Genomic DNA, 21,097 nt, shown 5'->3' with positions numbered 1-21,097 from the left:
GCCTAATCCTAGCTTGAGTCCCTGTGTTCAGGGTGGTGGAGGTAGCTAGTGTGAGAGGACTTGAGCTTCCTAGTGTAGCCTCTGTACTTTTTGTCTCTGAGATGGAAACCAGGTGCCTGATCCGTCTCGGAATGCACTGTTAGCCACGCCCACCGGTTGAAGGGTTTTAAGGGTTGGTGGGATTTTCCAAGATGGGTTCCATCTGTTTTTCTCCTAACGTGTTTGATGAGGTGAGGGGTGTTAGGGGAGACCTTATGTTTGTCCAGAGCTCTATCTGATGACCCGCAAGCCAAGTTTCTGCGTTCTGTGCCTCCTTCAGTCTGAACCCCAGCACCCCATGACAGCCCATCCTCCAGGTCGGCAGGGCGGGTGGCTGTGCTGATGGTTGGCTGGGCCCCCTCCCACCTCTGGCTCAGCGGTAAGCGGAGTGGATGGCTGACTGGGCCCCCCCAGGCTAGGCTCTGGTCTTCTGCTTACCACGTTCATGGGCAGCCAGAGCTGTATTCTGAATGTTAATCCCATATCAGAGTGGTAGCTGGCCAAGATTTTCTCCAATTGCCTGAGCACTCTCTTCATGCTTATAATCATTTCCTTTGCTGTGCAGACACTTTTTAGTTTAATGGCATCCCATTTATTGATTCTTGGTTTTATTTCTTGCACTTGGAAGTCTGTTTTAGGCAGTGGGTGCCAGCACCCATATGATGGGGTGTTGACCCTGTGTTTACTTTCAGAAGTTGTAAAGTTCCTGGTCTAATTCCTATGTCTTTGATCTATTTCAACTTGAGTTTTGTGCAGGGTGATAGGGGTTTAATGTAATTTTTCTACATATAACTATTCAGTTTTCCCAGCACCATTTGTTTAAAAAAAAAAAGTCTGTCTTTTCTCCAAAATATATTTTGGGCACCTTTGACAAATATCAGACAGTTATAGGTATGTGGATTTGTCTCTGTGTCTTAACTTCTATTCCATTGGTCTTTATGCCTATTTTGATGCCATGCTGTTTTTGTTACTACATTTTTGTAGTATTATTTCCAGTCAGGTATTGTGATACCTCCTGTTCTACTTTTCTTGATCAGATTTGCATTGGCTATTCTAGGTCTCTTATTCTTCCAAATGAATTCAAGAATTGTTTTTCCTAATTCTGTGATGAATTTCATTGGTGCTTTGATGGGAATTGCAATGAATCTGTATATTGCTTTTGGTAATATGGTCAGTTTGACAAAATTAATTCCACCTATTCAAGACCATCTTCTAAGGTCTTCTTCAATTCCTTTCTTAAGTGTTGTATAATTTTCAATGTAGAGTTCTTTTGCCTCCTTGGTTAGGTTAATTCCCATTTTTTTTTATATTGAGATTATTGTAAATGGAATGGTTTTCTTGATTTCTTCCTCAGTTGAATCACTGTTAGAATGTAGAAAAACTATTGATTTATGGGTGTTGGTCTTGTATCCTGCTACTTTGCTAAACTTATTTATAAACTCTAGAAGTCTTCTGGTGAAGTTTTTTGGGGCTTCTAGTTATAGGATCATACCATTGGCAGAAAGAGAGTTTGACTTCTTCTTTCTCATTTATACCCCTTTTGATTTCCTTTTCTTGCCTGATCACTCTGCTAATGTTTCTAGGACTAAATTTAATAGGATTGATGAGAGTGGACAGTCTTGTCTTCTTCCTGAATTTAGAGGAAATGCTTTTAATTTTTTTCTACTTAGTATGATGAGGGCTTTGGTTTGTCATAAATGGCCTTCATGGTATTGATGTAAGTTCCTTCAATTCCTAACTTCCCCAGCATTTTTAACATGAATAAGTGTTGCATTTTATCAAAGGTCTTTTCTCCATCTGTTGAGGTGATCCTATGATTTTTTTTTTGTCCTTAATTCTGTTTAAGTAATGAATTGCATTGATTGATTTGCATATCCGGAACCAACCTTGTATTCCTTGAATGAAACCTACTTGATCGTGGTATATTATCTTTTTGATGTGTTTTTGAATGTGGTTTGCTAATTTTTTGTGTGTGATATTTTTTATTGATTCTTTATAGTTATACATGATATTAGGATCCATTTTGTATAACTGTATAAGCATGGAATATATCTTATTCTGATTATCAGTTTGCTCATATTTTATGTAAGGATTTTTAAGTCTGTGTTTATCAGGATATTGATCTGAAGTTTTCTTTCCTCGATGCTTCATTGTCTGGTTTTGCTGATTTCATTAAAAAGTATTTGGGAGGGTTAATTAATTACATGGAATAATTTGACAAAGACTATAGTTAGTACTGTAAAGGTCCCGTAGAACTCAGCTGAGAATCCATCAGATGCTGTATTTTTTTCTTTTGTAGAAAGCTTTTAATTTCCATTTCAATTTTATTACTCCATATTGGTCTGGTTAGGTTTTCTGTATCTTCCTGATTCAATTTAGGCAGGTCATATGTGTGTAGAAATTTGTCAGTATCTTCCATATTTTCCAATTTATCGGAATATAAATTTTCAAAATAGGTTCTGATAATCCTCTGAATTTCAGAAGGATCTGTGGTGATATCACCTTTTTCATCTCTGATCCTGTTGATTTGTTTCTTTTCTCTTTCTTTTGGTTAGTTTGGCTAAGGTTTTGTCAATGTTTTTCATCTTTTCCAAGAACCAGCTCTTTTGTTACATTGGTCCTGTGTATTATTTTCTTATTCTCAATTTCACTGATTTTTGGCTCTGCTTTTAATCATTTCCTGCCTTCTACTATTTTGTGGGTTAGTTTGTTCTTCTTTTTCTAAGGCCTTGAGGTGGAGTACAAGCTCACTTACTTGGGATCTCTCTTAATTTGGCAGAGGTGGAGGTGGGGATACCAAGGTTTGAACACAGGGGCACTTTACCATGGAGGCACATTCCCAGCCCTGTTTCATATTTTATTTAGAGACAGGAACTTACTGAGTTGCTTAGCGGCTCGCTTTTGCTGAGGCTGACTTTGAACTTGACATCCTCTTGTCTCAGCCTCCGGAGCCACTGGGATTACAAGCATGTGCCATTGCGCCTGGCTCTCATTTTTTAATGTAGGCACTCCCTTGAGCAGTATGTAGTCTCCTTGTTTATCCCTTTTGATTAATTTTAGCTTGAAGTCTACTTTATTTGATATGAGGATGATAACCCCTGCTTGCTTCCGTGAGTGGTATGATTTTTCCCAACCCTTCATCTTCAGTCTGTGGATGTCTTTTCCTATGAGATGAGTCTGTTGGAGACAGCATATTATTGGATCTTTTTTTTTTAATCCAGTCTGCTAGTCTATGTCTTTTGGCTGGTGAGTTTATGCCATTATCATTTAGGGTTATTATGGAGACATGATTTGCATATGCAGTCATTTTTGTTTATGTTTGATATTTAACATGTCTTGGTTTCTCCTCTGATTAGATTTTCCTTTAGTGTAATACCTCCCTCTGCAGATTTTCATTCTTCTTTTTCATTTCCTCTTCTTGGAATATTTTGCTGAGATGTTCTGTAATGCAGGCTTTCTAGTTTAAATTCTTTTAACTTTTGTTTATCATGGAAGGTTTTTATTCCATCATCAAATCTAAAGCTTAGTTGTGCTGGATACAAGATTCTTGGTTGGCATCCATTTTCTTTCAGAGATATGTATATGTTGTTCCATGATCTCCTGACTTTGAGGGTCGGGGTTGAAAAATCTGCTGAGATATGAATTGGTCTCCTCCTATATGTGATCTGATTCCTCTCTCTTGCAGCTTTTAACTTTCTATCCTTATTCTTTATGCTAGGCATTTTCATTATGATGAGCCTTAGTGTAGATCTGTTGTAATTTTGTACATTTGGTGTCCTGTAAGCCTCTTGTATTTGGTTTTCCAATTCATTTTTCATGCTTGGGAAATTTTCTGATATTATCTCATTAAAGAGATAGTGCATTCCTTTGGTTTGAAACTCTGTGCCTTCCTCCATCCCTATAACTCTAAGATTTGGTCTTTTGATGCTGTCTTATAATTCTTGGATGTTCTGTTCATGGTTTCTTACTATTTTCACTCTATGGTCAAGTTTATATTCCAGATTTTATGCTTCGTCTTCATTATCTTATGTTCTTTTTTCCAACTGATCTGGTCTGTTGGTTATGTTTTCTATTGAATTTTGTATTTGATTTATTGTATCCTTCATGTCAAGGATTTCTGACTGTTTTTTTTTTTTTTCCAGAGTCTCTATCTCTTTCTTGAAGTAATCTTTTGCTACCTTTATTTGCTCTCTTATCTCCTTGTTGGGGTGATCAATTTTTACCTGTATTTGCTCATTTAGGTCATTCTTTAATTCACAAATCATTTTAATTATGAACCTTCTGAACTTCTTCTCTGACATTTCATCAACTTCACTATCCATGGATTCTGTTATTGTAGTATCCTGGTTTGTTTGGAGCACTTTCCTCCCTTGTTTTTTCATGTTGTCTATGTGTCTTCCTTTCTTGCAGTGTGGATCCTGGCCCTGGGTCCCATGCAAGTGGGTGTGGGCAGATCTGGTCCAGGCCTGAACTCCTGCGGTAGTCTGCTATTGTTAGGTGTCTGTTAGGTCCATTTGATTTATAGTCTTGTTTAGGTTGAGATAGCTTTATAGATTTTATGCTTTCGTGACTTGTTAATTAATGATAAGGATGTATTGAAATTCTCCAGGATTATTGTGTTGGGGTCTCTGGGGAATTTTCTCCAATGGAGTATTTTTTTTCTGTAATTCAGTGCATTTGTATTTGGGGCATAAGTGTTTACTGTCCTATCTTCTTGGTGGATTGTTCCCTTTACTAGGATGTAGTAGCCTTCTTAATTTCTTCTGATTAATTTTTGCTTGAAATCTGCTTTGACATATATGAGACTAGCTACTTCTGCTTGCTTTCTTGGATTGATGCATGGCGTATTTTTGCCATCCTTTTTCCTTCAGCATGTGGTTGTCTTTAACTATAAAATGAACCATGTAGTTGGATCTTGTTTTTTGATCCATTCTGCCAATCTGTCTTTTAATTGGGAAGTTGAGCCATTAACATTCAGTGTTAGTATGGATATGTGTTTGTGGTTTTCTGCCATTTGGATTCTTGATTTATTTTATCTTGTCTTGATTCTCATTTAGTGGATTAGTCTTCTAATTTCCTCTGTTTGTAAGCTTTGGGAATTGTCTCTTAGTTCTTCTTTGTGCAGTTTATCTTCTGAGTATTCTTTGCAGTGCTGACTTGGTGCTCATCGATTCTTTTAGTTTATTCTTGTAATGGAAAGTTTTTATTTCCCCCTCAAATTTGAAACTGCATTTTGCTGGATATATTATCCTTGGTGGAAGTTGTTTTCTTTTAGAACTTGGAATCTCATTCCACACTCTTCTTGATTTTCAGGGTCTGAGATGAGAAATTAGAAGTTAGCCTTATTGGTTTGCCTCTAAATATAACCTGATGTTTCTCTCTTGTGGCTTTTTATATTCTTTTCTAATTTTCTATGTTAGGCCTTTTGATTATGGTGTGTTGGTGAGCTTCTTGTTTGAATAGGCCTATTTGGGGTCCAGTAAGCCTTCTATATGTGGATGTCTGTCTTGTTTCCTATATGGCAAAAATTTTCTGTAACTTTCTCATTGAAAATATTCTTTGTGCCTTTAGTTTGTATGTCCATGTTCTTTTTCTCCTATCCCAATGATTCTCAGGTTTACTCTTTTAAAGTTGTCACAGAGTTCTTGTATATTCTGGTCACATTCTATGATATTTTTCTTTTTATTTCCTTATGTGTACTCAAGATCATATAGCCTATTATTAATGCCTAAAGTTCTGTCTTCCAGGGTTGAGGTTCTATTTTCTACACAATCTAATCTGTTAGTGGTGTCTTCAGTGAGTTTTTACTTTGATTGATTGTGTCTTTCATTTCTAGAAGTGCTGCTTGGTTTCTTTTCACTATTTCTATTTCTTTATTAAAGTGCTTCATCTCCTATAATTGATCTCTTAATTTCTTCCATAGATCATCTTTTAGTTCATCATAAAATTTTAGAAAATTTTAATAGTCATTCTTATAATCATTTATAAATGACTATAATTTTTTTTTAATCTTTCCCTGGGTTTTTGTCCACCTTACTATCAGTGGGATCGTTTATTGAGGGATTGTGGATTGGAGGGGGGGATTTGTTTGTGTGTTTTCAGAGGTCTTGATCTTGCCCATCAATTGAAGTGTATTCCTCTATACCTTTTTTGCACGTTTTTTTTTTTTTTTTTTTTTTTTGTAATTATCTCATTTATTCTGAGACATCTGTTTTCTAAGTATGTTTAAATGACAAGGGATAGGACCTGAGTTCATCCTGTGATTATTCCTCCTTGTGTCTTTGTTGTTGGTTTGGTCTTTTGTCTTCTCACTTCTTGGAGTTGGAGTAAAGTCAGGGAGTGTTTAGTTCAGCAGCAGTGTCTCTAACCTGTGAACTTTTCGTGTCCCTGTAGGTTTCCAGAAGTTCACAGAATGCAGCAAAATAAACAATAGTTACAACCATTGCAAACAACAAACAATAAACAGTATTAAAGTAAATACTTTATTCCTACTATGACAACTTTAACATTAATTGCCACCAATAAAGAGGAATGGTGGGTTCAACAATTATCAACAGTGAAAAAAATCAACCATGAACTAGATCTGGCTTTAAAACAAACAGCAGTGTCAACTCTGTCATCCACAGCAGTGATGATTGCATCAGCATTAATGGCGGAGGCAGGAGTTATATAAACCGATTAGTTCCTAAATATGGCAAAAATACAGTTATATGTGGGAAAAGGAAATGTGATAGGTAGTTATAAAAGAGTTTACAATTTCAGAAGTGAACAAAGAGAATGCAGAAGAGATATAACAGGTAATGTTTGTACAGGAGGGGGAAAAATAGAAGCAAGGTATTGGGAGAAAGGGAGAGAAAACAATAGAATTTGGCCTTTAGCTGGAGATGATGAGAGAAATAAGCAAATGAAAATAATAGGGGGCTGGGGCTGGGGCTCAGCGGTAGAGTGCTTACCTAGCAGGTGTGAGGCCCTGGGTTCGATCCCCAGCACCACATAAAAATAAGTAAAATAAAGGCATTGTGTCCAACTACAACTAAAAAATAAATATTAAAAAAAGAAAATAATACCAAACCAAACCAATATATACAGTCCAAAAAACCTGAGCCCTCACAAAACAATGCTTACGTTTTAAAAATGCTCAAAATGAGAGAAAAAGAGACAAATAAATATATGTATATATGTCCCTGCACCAATCAGCACAGCCAAAATTCACACATGTGTATATCCTATACGAACATCCACACAGAAGGAAAAATAATAATAAAAAGTAAAGAGGGACGAGAGAAGGGAGGGAAAGAGAGATAGAAGGGAAATTGCATGGTAAAGGAAGGAGACCCTCATTGTTATACAAAATTACATATAAGAGGAAGTGAGGGGAAAGGGGGAAAAAAAACAAGAGAGAGAAATGAAGTACAATAGAGGGGGTAGAGAGAGAAGATGGGAGGGGAGGGGGGTGGATAGTAGAGGATAGGAAAGGCAGCAGAATACAACAGACACTAGTATGGCAATATGTAAAAAAGTGGATGTGTAACCGATGTGAATCTGCAATATGTATATGGGGTAAAAATGGGAGTTCATAATCTGCTTGAATCAAATGTATGAAATGTGATGTGTCAAGAGCTTTGTAATGTTTTGAACAACTAATAATAAAAAAATGAAAAAAAAATTTTTAAATCCAAAATCTTAGTAAAGAGTGAAAGAATCTTCTCCGTTTAGGTAGTCAGAATAGTTGACCACATTGGGTAGTCACAGTCTATATCCAATACTCTTTCTTTCCAGTTTTTCTTGAGTTACAGATACAGCAAGGGAGGGGTTGTTAACCCCTCCTATTTTTGTGTTGCTCTCTGCGCTGCTAGTTAGAGTGGCCTATGATTAAAGCTGTTTAATATAAGATTCAGCTTTGCTTCTCACCAATACGAGGTGGGATGGGTTAGGACATACTATCAATTGGCATTTTGTCTATTTGAACCAAATATGTGTACTCCCAGGGTACAGTTTCTGCAGTGCTCTGTGAAGGGAGTTCCTATAGGTGGTGTTTAGGTCTAATGAGGCCTCAGGGGCTTTTTTGGGTGGTGCCTTCTTTGGAGAGACTAGATTCACCCACCCCCTAGAGCTCGACAGTAATCAATATTTAATGAAGGTTCTGGTTTAAGGAGCCTCCCAAGAAATCCAGTCATGGGGTCGAAGTGGCAGACCCTTTACTCACTGCTGCCCAGGAGCACGGCCTTCCCAGGCTTAGTTCCTGACTGTATTCACCCTCACCCACTCAAGACTCTTGGCCACTTCAGCTAGTCATGTGATAGCTAGACACAAAGGAGAACCACGTTGGGCTCCCCTTTGCCCTTCTGACTCCAGTCCTCCTGGGTACAATCTACTCAACACATGTTTCACTCATGTTCCATCAAACCAAGCCTAAATCACTGGATAGGTGCTTGTCAGGATATCATGGCCGTGTGTGGGTTTGGGTTAGTGTGTGTGTGTGTGTGTGTGTGTGTGTGTGTGTGTGTGTTTTCTGATCTGGGTTCCACAGTTGCTGATGTGACATGCTTACCCCAATGTGGCTCCCACTTCAGGTCTCTGTGGCCAGATGAGATGCAGAGCATACTTTTCAAGTACCAGCATGTTCTGCAGCCTCTGGATGGGCTAAGATTAGGCAGCATTTATTTTATTCTATTAATTGATTTCATTTTATTTTTTTACACAAATGGAGCACAACTTTTTATTTCTCTGGTTGTACATGATATAGAGTCACATCATTTGTGCAATCATACCCATACATAGGAGTAATAATATCCATCTCATTCCACCATTTCCCCCCATACCACTGCTCTTCCCCCCTCCTCTGCCCAATCCAAGGGTTCTCCATTCTTCCCTTACCCCTTCCCCATTATGGTTCTGCATCCACTTACCAGAGAAGCCATTTGGCATTTGGTTTTCTGGGATTGGCTTACTTTGCTTAGCATGATATTCTCCGACTCCATCCATTTACCCATAAATGCCATAATTTCGTTCTTCTTTAAGGCTGAGTAATATTCCAATGTGTGTGTGTGTGTGTGTGTATCACAGTTTCTTTATCCACTCATCTATTGAAGGGCACCTAGGCTTTTTCCATAGTTTAGCAATTGTGAATTGACCTGCTATAAACATTGAGGTTGCTGCATCATTGTAACGTGCTGCTTTTAAGTCCTTTGCATATGGACCTAGGAGTGGGATAGCTGGGTCAAATGGTGGTTCCAGTCCAAGTCTCCATACTGCTTTGCCCAAAGTGGTTGTACCACTTTGCAATCCCACCAGCAATGAATCAGTGTACCTTTTTTCTCACACCCTCACCAGTACTTATTGTTGCTTGATTTTTTCTGATAATTGCCATTCTGACTGGAGTGAGGGAAAATCTTAGAGTAATTTTGATTTGCATTTTTCTAATTGCTAGAGATGTTGAACATTTTTTTCATAAATTTGTTGATTGATTTTATATCGTCTTCTGTGAAGTGTCTGCTCATTTCCTTAGCCCATTTATTGATTGGATTATTTATTTGTTTATTTTTTGGTGTTAATTTTTTTGAGCTCTTCATATATCCTGGAGATTAGTGCTCTATCTGATGTGCATGTGGTAAAAATTTGCTCCCATTCTGTAGGCGCTCTCTCCACTTCATTGGTTGTTTCTTTTGTAGGCAGCATTTTTTGACCTTACATTTGTTCCTACCAAGACTGTGATTTCCCTCCTTCTTCCTGTGATGAGTCCAAATCGGCCATCCAGGTACACTTGATTGTCTTTGATGTTTTCTTTACTCTTTGTTTATTGTACCTACATTTCTGAGTCCCTAAGCCACTTTGAGTGTCCATTATTAAATTGTAGTGAAATCCCTCTTTTACCCACCATGCTGAGAAGCTATACAGCCACTGCTTTGCTCCTGAGCCACAGTGCAGCTTGGAATGCAGTTTTCCTCTCTCTGCCATGTTCTGTCTCCATGTTGTTCTTTATAAAGGTCAGCAGTCAGAAATGGCAAGATCATACTTTAAAAGATGAGGCTTTATTTTAGTCTCTTCCTAAAGTGAAGTTTGGATGCACACTATTGGTAACTTTTCCATAATTTTGCTTCAGCATGATCAAGTACTGAATCTGGTGGTATGATATCTCATTTAACCTATTGGCAATGCTTCTAAAAATATATTGGACATTTATAGAACCTATGGAGACTTGAAGAATGTACACTTCATCAAGTATTTTCATGCCTTCTTACAGTCTCTCAGTGATTAATGGGAGCTTTAATTTGCACATGCACTTTTATACTCATTATGGTTTGTTATGTTCCAATAGGAATATTAAAGTTCAATGAAAATCCCATGCATACTGATGAGAATGCAAAAGAAGACTGATGAAAGAATGTGAGAATCATAAGGCATAAAGTGTCCAATTATCTTGCTAAATTCACTTCACACAGGATTGTATTATAATGAGGACTGATAAAGGATCGATCTTACAGATATAATTAGCAATAGCAAAATCATTATATAACAGATTGTTTTGAAGCTTTAAAAGGTAGTGATCTAATATTAATGTTTTCTTCTGTTCCATCTTCCTCCTAACTTCTGCCAGTCTTCAGGAGGACATTTAATATGTTGTTTGGAGTAGTTGGGAAAGTGAGTATGATTATATAAATGAGTGATTACATTGAATATATCCAGCTGTAACCTTTACTAAATACATAACAAACAGTACTAGACATCAATGGTCATCTCAAGACATTTCAAATGCCTGGTTATTGGAGAATCATAAATATACAAACTTATTTCAGCTGTTGCCTTTATATATCTAGATAAACCAAAGATCCTTTAAATGATAATTTAAAGTGAAGCTAAAGGAAGCTCCAATGTCTTTCCTTAGGGAGCAGATGGTATTTAGTATCAATTTCCCCATGATTTGGATTCAATTTTTTTTCTGTATTGAACCTTACAAGATAATTAAAATTATGTTTTATAGACTAATTATTAAGACACATTAATTTTGAAGGACTTTTTCATAATAATAGTATGTATGCATTAAGCCAGTGTACTATCTTGATCTTATACCCACTGGCATATATTTAAAGACTCTAGAATACAAGGTAGTCATTAGTTTACAAAAAATGTAGTGCCTGATAATGATCGTTATTTTAGATAATTGAAGTATTTTCAGACCAAGATATATAGTCATTGCTAAAGAGGTCATACTTTAGGATAGCTCTAGTACTGGGTTTGGCAAACTTTTTCTTTGATGGTCCAGAAGGTAAAGAGTTTAGGATTTGTGAGTCAGTTGGTCTGTTACAACTACTCAGCTCTGTGGTTGTAGTACATACCAGCTATTAATACAAAGGAGTATGTCTGTGTTTCAGTAAAACCTCATAGACACTGAAGTTTTGAATTCTATATAATTTTCATGTGTCAGGAAATGATGTCCTTTTGAACTCTTTTTTTTTTAACCAATGTTTTAAAAATGTAAAAGCAAGCAGTATACTGTATTTGTTTTGTAGACTAAAGTTTACTGAACCCTGCCCAGCAGTCGATTGTTCGGAATTAACTTTCTAATCTAAATGAAAACGGAAGATTTATTGCTTATTTTTTAGAGATATGATTCATACTAAATTATTTTTAAAGCCTCTTTTCTAGAAAAAAAATCACCACAGAGATAATCAACTTATTCTGACTACAAAGAAGCAACTGAAAAGTTTCATAAATCATTTATTTTGGACTAGACAGAGGAATGTTTGTGTTTCTCAGCCAGATTTCCTAATACAGGTCAAAATCCTATTACAACAAATATTTTTATAATGGAAGTAGTCAACAACTATATTATTAAGTGCTTACTCTTTCAAGGCATTTAGGTGGTAGAAAATAAATCTCCCATGGATTCATCCTTCCCTTGTCAACCCTATAGCTTAAGAAGGGATATAAAATCTCTTCAAGTTTTGTCTAGAAATGAACCAAATAGTACTGAAAGGTAATGAGAAAAAAATGCAGAAAAGAATAACAGGAATAGAAGTTCAGAAGTAGAGTAGAGAATACGGAACATTAGAACCATATTGGAAATACATGTATGGGACCCAGGCAAGAGAGCAGAGCAGGGATAAATAATTAATTCCAGAATCACAGTTGAGTGTTGTTGTTTTTGTACCTATAACCATTTAGTGCTAGGCTTTTCACAAGAATAGGTTCTGTGAAAATAGGTTCTATTACTTAAATGATAAAAGGCAGACTGGTAAAGCTGGTCTGAAGAAAAAGTGACTGGTAAATGGACAGGGCTCAGACATTAGAGCCAATTCAGTCAGGGTTTGAGTTCTAGTCTGCTACTCACTAAATGTATGTATATATAGCCATAGCAAGTTGCTTGATCTATCTGTGCCTCAGTTTCCAAATCTGTAAAATGTGGTCAGTAATTCTTATTTTCTGACGTATAGTTAATGTCACACCTATTATTCTTCCAAGCTCTTTGCAAGTTGCACACTAAAGTTTGAGAGACTGCTTAGTAGAGCACGGATAGTTTTTAGACAGGGTCAGATCTGGATTCAAATTCTGGAAAGGTTGTTTAATTACTCTGTGAAATAATTTTGTAATGAAGATTAAGTCAACTAAAATGATAAAACAAATGTTTCCTACTTTCTAAAGGTCTTATTGCCTACAGTATGTTTTGTCAGACTCCTATATGTTCTCATAGACCAAGCAGATAACAATTTTTGTTTGTTTTATTTTTTGCAGTATGGGGGAATTTAACCCAAGGTTATTTACCACTGAGCTACCTTCCCAGCACATCCCCCCACCCCTGTTTTTAGACAGGGTCTCATCAAGTTGCTGAGGCTGTCCTTGAATTTGTGATCCTTCTTGCCTCAGCTTCCCAAGTCATTGGGATTACTGGTGTGCACCACTGCCCCTGGCTGCAAGCAGATATTATTGATCTTTGCTTTTATGAGTATTTTATAAGACATGTAGGTGTATTGAATAATAGAGATAATACTAATAATAACTTAGACTTCCTTGCTTATTCTTACATGCCAGGATCTAAACTAACCATTTATATTATATAATTTTCACAAAAGCCCAGAGTATAGATACTATGATAATTTCTGTTTTACAGATAGAAAGTCTGATGCTTAGAAATTAATTATCTTACCCCAGGTAAAACAGCAATGTTAAGTTGATATTTGAATCCAGAAAATCTGACTCTAGGACAGCACTGTGCTGTCTTCCACATGATTCTGATAACTTCCTCAGAGGCAGCTGTCTGGCTCCCTTCCTTTGCTATAAAACATTTAGCACAGGGCACAGTATCCAACAGGTACTTAACAAATGGACTGTTCTCTACCTCTGCAGCTTGTCTCCTAAATGTTGAGAGCTAAGGCCTGATGTTGCTTCCTAACCATAAGAAGTAGCTGCTTGCTGGAACAGATCAGAAGAGAAATTGTTGTAATAGAAACTTTTCCAAGTCCCTTCTTCGATCATTTGAAAACTAATTCAAATTTCTAGAATAATATAATTTTGATATTGCCTTGAAGTTTAGTATATTGTTATTTGGCCTGTATTTCATAAATACACTAAATTGAATTCAGGTGATAATGAGGTATAATTTTTAAAAATGTGAAACTGTCCTTTCTTGATCTTCCCTACACAGTTGTATTTGTTTCATGAGACACAAATCACCACCTGATATTTTATGTTTTGTGTTTATTTTTTGAACAATCTTCAACTAGTATATATGCCTCAGAAGAAGAGGGACTTCCATTTGCTCTTTCCCTGCTGTATCCTTAATTTTATAACAATATATAGTAGGTGCTCAAAAAATACTTCTCATGTATGAGTGAATAAAATGTGTAAAGTATGAGAACTAACATTTAAATTTTTTTTTTTCTAGCTTGGATTAGACGAACAAGAAAGGTTCCACCTACAATGGAGGTAAGAATACCCCAGGAAAATATTCAAATAACGTGTTTATAAGTCCATATTTCCAAACTGGAGGTTTATATTCTCAAGTATATATGAAGCCTCAGAAAAAAACAGCTGTAATGCATCTTCCCAGAGTGTTCATTTTGCTCCATAGAAAATAATTTAAAATAGTTTATAATAACAAATATTTATACAATGTATTTAGCTAATATCGTTAATAAAATGTAGGATAAGATGAATGTACATTTTATGGAATATAACAAAATTCTTATAAATTTTAAAAATGAAATAGTAAAAATTTAAAGCAATATAAAAAAACACTCTATAGGAAGTTTGGACTTTAATCAAGTTATTTTCCCTGGACCCAATGAGTTCTCCGCTGATAGGCATGTTTCAACTGAAAAATTTGGGAAACACTGAATCTCCATGTCTCATCCAAATCATGCCTTTATATTGTCCTTAATTTTATATATTGAACTCTTATCATAAATCTTTAAGACTTCTTTTAACATTTTTTAGTTGCTGATGGACCTTTATTTTATTTGTGTATTTATATGCAGTGCTAAGAATCAAACCAGTGCCTCAGTGTGCAAGGCAAGTGCTGTACCACTGAGCCCCAGCCCCAGCCCATTGAACTCTATCATAAAGCCAAAGAAATTTCAAAACATACAGCTAGCATGTGACACATAATACTCAACTTAATAGTTGAGTTGTATTTCATTTAAAACTTTAAAAATATAGTTTGGTGGTAAAAAAAAATAATAAAAAGCATAAAATTCTATGTTGTTATTTCAAAAACATGAGTTTTTCATCATTTTTATTTTGAAACAATAACATTAAGAGTTCTAAAGTTATTTTGTAAGAAATAAATGTATTTCATAAAATGAGTGTCCAAGTTAGTTAGTATGACTTTCTACCTAGAGACATTCCCCTTTGTCTACTAAGACTCCCCTCCTCCACTCTCCTCACCCCTCCCTCACACCTGGAAACCCTAATGACAACATAAATGGACTTTAGCAGGCCAGGGTGTTAGAGTGGCGACTTGGTGAGTGATGACTCATTACTTGGCATTTCTGCCCTTACATGCTCATTGTTATGGTTTAGATATTAGGTATTCCCCAAAAGCTCATGTGTGAGACAATGTAAGAACATTCAGAGGTGAAATGGGTTATGAGAACCTTAACCCAATCAGTGAACTAATCCCAATGGGATTAACTGAGTAAAAACTGATGGTGGGTAGGGTGTGGCTGGAGGAGGTGGATCACTGGGGATATGCCTTTGATGTTCTGTATTTTGTATCTGGCAAGTGGAGTCTTTGTCTACTTTCTGATCTTCATGTGAGCTGCTTCCCTTTACCACACTCTTCCATCATGATGTTCAGCCTCATCTTGAGCCCCAAGGAAGGAAACTGGCTATCTGTAGACTGAAACCCTCTGAAACCATGAGTCCCCAAATAAACTTTAACTCTTCTAAAATTGTCTTGGTAGGTCTTCTAGCCACAGCAATGAAAAAGCTGACTAAAACACTCATTCCTCCTATATTGACCCTGTCAGTATTCATTTGGCCAGTATCTGAATGAACACATCTCTTGGCACATTTCTAACTTTGTATGTTGCTTTTGCCTTGACCTTCTTTTCTCACATCCTTCTTTTCACTATCATTAAGCTTTGGAACCCAAGGGATTTTTTTTGGACGAAGTTGATGTAATCTAAGATTCAGAAGTATCCTTAAAGGTTGACAGCAGTAGAATGGATAGAGCAGCTCTTCTGATTCCCTTTCTCTTGAACATAAGAACTATTGTTCTCAAAGTAAAAGGTGCTTCCCCTACCCCAGAACTTTGAAAACCTTTTTCCATGGAAATATCGATATGCAAAGTAACTATATAGAAGCTTCTACAATAATCAAGCCTCAGGTACCACCCCTGTAAATTTTAGGTAATTCCAGTACTACAAATGAACTCCAGTCAGAACAATGAGACCAAGTCATTCCATTCATGACATTCATTGTTATCCTTCTTGATTATCCAAAATGAGCTTTCTCATGTTACCTCCCTTCTAATGTACTATTATTAATCACGTTGTTCTTTAGAGGGTCAGGAGGAAGGAGAATTTCTAATTTTTTGTTAGCAAATTATCATTCACTATTAATATTTTCCTAGAAACTTTCTATACCACATAACCTCAACTAAAGTCTTCCTGTATATGAAAGATAGTCCCTTCTCTACTTGAAGTGAGTTGTGCTGACTTTCCCACACCACACAGATTCACCTGCTCCTTGCTTTCCCCAGCTGCTTCCAAGATATTAAGAGGAAAAAAAACTTTTAATGTAAAATAAACCATGTAACCATGTATACCAAAACAAATAAAAACACAAGAAAGAAGTGAATCCATCTAATGAATAAGGCAAGTCCCACCAAGTTGAGAAAAATAATTTTGCCAGCTCCAGAACCATGTGCCTCATCCCAATTACAAGTTCTTCCTCCCCATAAAAGCAACCCTGAACTTGACTTTTCTAGTAATATTTCCTCACATTTTAAATAGTTTTATTGCACAGAAGTACATTATATGTACTTGACCATTTTTTGAAAACTCCCTACTTATTTTAAATTTCTTTCAGTTTATAGTTTCTGCTTCCATTTCTTTTATATCCTTACAAATTATATGTTGAAAAATTCAGCCCATTTGTCCTATAGAGTTTGCCAAAGTCTGATTATTGATCTTATGTTCTTGGAACAACTCAACATGTTCCTGAGTCATCTTTCTTCCAGAAGTATCACAACAGAGATAGTCTAATCCAGAAGCTAGATATTCCTGTTTGTTATTTTTGTCAAGAATGTAGGAAATATTTGGTAAGACATCATGTCTGGTTGTCTCTTTGTGATCTTAGCAATTGTCTGGTTTAATTCTTATATTCATTCATTGGAAAAAAACTCTCATTCTTGTAAACCTGTTAAAACTGGTTAGTGTTCAAAATCATTTGAGAGTTCTATTCTTTTTCAAATTTCTAACCCCAGATTAACTTCCACCCATATTACCTGTACACTGTGGCTAAAAGTTAGTAGCCATTATAATAAGGAGCATCAGAAGAATATATTCCTATTAATACTTTTACAAACAGTAGAGGGAAACCTGCAATATTTGAACTCTGCCTGCTTTGTTTTTAATATACATACTACATAAAAGGAGAAGAAGAAATTCAAGAAACTAATAGTGAATAGAGTTGGTGTTAATGTTCTAAGGAAAGGTTGGGGTAATTGGGTAGACCACACATCATGTGCTTGTTTATTTGACCATATTCTCAAATATGGACTCAATTTTGACCAAGTCCAAGATGATTTGGCTCAAAAAGATGTGATCATAGGTACTAAAATGCATGTGAATTTCAGATGGTTGCTAGAATTCCAATATGCTGATTTAAATAAAGAACTGAAACTGGTAAAGAGAAAAGCATAGTAGATTGCTTAGGGAGTATTAAATTAGAGTAAGGGGAATTACCTGGCACAGTGGTGAACACCTGTAATCCCAGCTATTTAGGAGGCTGAGGCAGGAAGATTGCCAGTTCAAGGCCAGCCTCTGAAACTTAGAGCAACACCTAAGCAACTTAGTGAGACCCTGTCTCAAAATTTTAAAAAGGCTGGAATGTAGATTAGTGGAAAAGCAACTCTGGATTCAATCCCCGGTACCCAACCCCCATTCCCCAAAAAAAGAAAGGAAGGAAGAAAGTGAAGTAAAAAGTTTAATCATATCATGCTCACCATGCCGGTTGAAACAATCTCACATCAGAGATAGTTTAACCCATAGTGGTGGAAATAGCATTGGCTACACTTCCAGATATCTCTCTCCATACTAGGAATAGCTAGATGTGAAATGGAATAGAAAGAAATACCAGGTGCTTGTTTAAGGCTTCTGCTCCCAGGGACATTGTTTTTATGGATTATCAGCATTTGTCTCTAGTTCTCCTTTTTTCTTTGCTTCCCCATTCTGACTGACTTTTTTTTTTCCACTATGATAGTAGTTATATTATGGTCAAATGCTGCCAGCCCTGCAGCTATTCTCTTAGTTTACTCTTTTCATATCTCTGCTCTAGTCTATAATATGTCAATCTTGCAATTTAACATTCAGAGAGGAATCTTTTTCTGAATTGTAAGGGTTATTTCAGTGTTGTCACCAAGTAACTGACATTTATTGAGTTTTCTGCGCTCCGTATTATTAGGCTTATTTTAGTTTGTAAGTTACAGGATTAAAATGTCTTAAGACTGATATTATGTGTGTGTAAAATTCTGCTTTCCTATTGACTTAAATTACAAAGATGGAATGTATGTTCTCCTGGAAAAAATGGGCCCTATACCTCCACCCAAAACCTCACATTATCATTTTTAGGAATGCAGTGCAAACTGATCAGAAAATTGCAGCATGTTCATATCCTGAGATATAACATTATTCATTTAAAATGAATAAAGTGAGCTGGGTGCCCTGGCACATGCCTGTAATCCCAGCAGCTGGGGAGGCTGAGGCAGGAGTTCAAAGCCAGCCTCAGCAACTTAGAGAGGATATAAGCAACTCAATGAGACCCTGTGTCTAAATAAAATAGAAAATTGGGCTGGGGTGTGGCTCAGTGGTGGAATACCCCTGAGTTCAAGCTCTGGTATACCACCCCCACCAAAAAAAAAAAAAAAAAATGAATGAACTGGTGGGGATGTCACTCATTTGGTAGAGTGCTTGCCTAGTATTAGCAAGGACCTGGGTTCAATCCCCAGCAACACCAAAAAAAAGAATGAACTACAGCTGTGTGTATCAACGTGGTTAAATCTCAGAAACATGATATTGAGGGGGAAAAAAAGTAAATTACAGAAGATTTCATACTGTATACCATTTATTTATAAAGTTTGAAAGTGGAGAAAGAATAGTGGCCTTCAAATAAAGAATGGCGATTTAAACACATGAGTTTAATTTTTCAAGTTGAATGAAAATGACAAGAAAGAGATTTATTTTAAAAAGATCTGAACCCACAAGGTCAAAAAGAAAAATCAAAGAGGTAAAAAGAGCACTAATGTTTTAGATGTTAGAAAATAGGTGGACAAATGTTAACCACTTTAACAAAACTGAACATAATGAATCCTAATCTGGCAGAAACGAAAGCCTAGAAGTAATTCAGATTAAGCCACCAGAACCTCAAAATGCTCAGCAACTGGCAGTGCCAGGAAACTCCAAAAGTAATGTTGAATTGCTGTTAAAATTCATGTCTTGGTCAAAAACTTTAGAGGCACTTACATGCCAACCAATAAATGTAGAAATAATAATGGAGTTGGAAAATCACCATTTTCCCCTCTCAAAGCAGTTATTATTGATTCAGTGAAAATCAGCAGTTACTAAAACCAGTAGTTCATATTCTTTGGAGTAACAGGCTGTTCATCACAAAGCATCTCTCTATACATTACATATTAATTACAAAAGGGGAAAAGGGACCTTTCTAGTAGACAAATCTGGCAGCTATCATCTTAATCATGTAGACAAAAGTTTTACCAAGTAGGACAGTGTTGACAGTTTAGGTGCCAAGTTGTTTGAGACACTGAGAATAAGACATCATTCATATAGTATTCTCCTCCACCAAAAAAAAAAAAAATGCATAACCCTAATCTAATTATTAGGAACAGCCAGAAAAACCTAAGTTTGGAGACATTCCATAAAACTCCAGACCTGTCACATGAGTGTCATAAACAACTTAAGACCAAGAGGCATGACAATTAAATGTAACATGTAATCCCAAAATGGGGAAAAAACTTTGATATAAAGAACAGTATAAGGATAATTGGTGAAGTTTGAATATGAACCATATATTAAATAAAAACATTATACAATGCTGAATCTCCTGGAGAAAAATTAAGATTTTATTAAATTACCTTTGTGATAGCATGCAACAAGGCAACTGTCTCTAATCTAAAAACAGTTGAAAACTATGTTTTTTCTTGGGGAATAGAAAACAGTCCCGACTTTGCAGTACTGTTTTCCTGACAAATCTGAGAAAAGAGTACTGCTCTGAAGTAGAGGGATTAATTAACACATACATACTGAAAATGAGACCTTCAGATTTTTCCCTACAACAGGCTATTATGCCCCAGGTCAGGGTATTAGTTATTCTGATCAGCCAAGAAGGACTTAAAACCTCAATTATATTATAGTGAAACAGTTGACAAGCCTCATCTGTGGCAAGAGAATTGCCCAAAATCTGAGGAAAGTATCTAAAATGAAAGATCAAAACCCACAAAAATATACCCAAAGTACTATACAGATTCAATACAATTCCAATTAAAATCCCAATGTCATTCCTTTTTTTTTTTTTTTTTTAAGATGGCGATTGCAAATTAAGAACTTTTCCTTGGTCATAGGTAAGATTTAGCTCACATTTTTTTTTGACAAATTATTTTTTTATTGGTTGTTCAAAACATTACAGAGCTCTTGACATATCATATTTCATACATTAGATTCAAGTGGGTTATGAACTCCCATTTTTACCCCAAATACAGATTGCAGAATCACATCGGTTACACATCCACATTTTTACATAATGCCATATTAGTGACTATTTTATTCTGCTACCTTTCCTATCCTCAACTATCCCCCCTCCCTTCCCCTCCCATCTTCTCTCTCTACCCCATCTACTGTAATTCATTTCTCTCCTTGTTTATTTTCCCATTCCCCTCACAACCTCTTATATGTAATTTTGTATAACAATGAGGGTCTCCTTCCATTTCCATGCAATTTCCCTTTTCTCTCCCTTTCCCTCCCACCTCATGTCTCTGTTTAATGTTAATCTTATCCTTCTGCTCTTCCTCCCTGCTCTGTTCTTAGTTGCTCTCATTATATCAAAGAAGACATTTGGCATTTGTTTTTTAGGGATTGGCTAGCTTCACTTAGCATAATCTGCTCTAGTGCCATCCATTTCCCTGCAAATTCCATGATTTTGTCATTTTTTAGTGCTGCGTAATACTCCATGGTGTATAAATGCCACATTTTTTTTATCCATTCATCTATTGAAGGGGATCTGGGTTGGTTCCACAGTCTAGCAATTGTGAATTGTGCTGCTATGAACATCTATGTGGCAGTATCTCTGTAGTACGCTCTTTTAAGGTCTTCAGGGAATAGAC

The 21,097-nt window shown here is 36.2% G+C and overlaps 1 protein-coding gene across 1 annotated transcript in view; it reads left to right on the top strand.

Moving 5' to 3' along the window:
* Positions 1-21,097, top strand: part of Ndufaf2 (NADH:ubiquinone oxidoreductase complex assembly factor 2) — a 182,529-nt gene that overhangs the window by 128,123 nt on the left and 33,309 nt on the right. Inside the window, exon 3 of the mRNA XM_048800014.1 lies at positions 13,922-13,962. Within this exon, the coding sequence (XP_048655971.1) occupies positions 13,922-13,962 (41 nt within the window). The remainder of the gene's footprint in view (positions 1-13,921; positions 13,963-21,097) is intronic.

This window comes from Marmota marmota, unplaced genomic scaffold, assembly GCF_001458135.2.
Source record: "Marmota marmota marmota unplaced genomic scaffold, marMar, whole genome shotgun sequence".
In the NCBI taxonomy this organism is placed as follows: Eukaryota; Metazoa; Chordata; class Mammalia; order Rodentia; family Sciuridae; genus Marmota; species Marmota marmota.
Note: the sequence above shows the minus strand (reverse complement) of the source record. Positions and strands in the feature narration are given on the sequence as shown.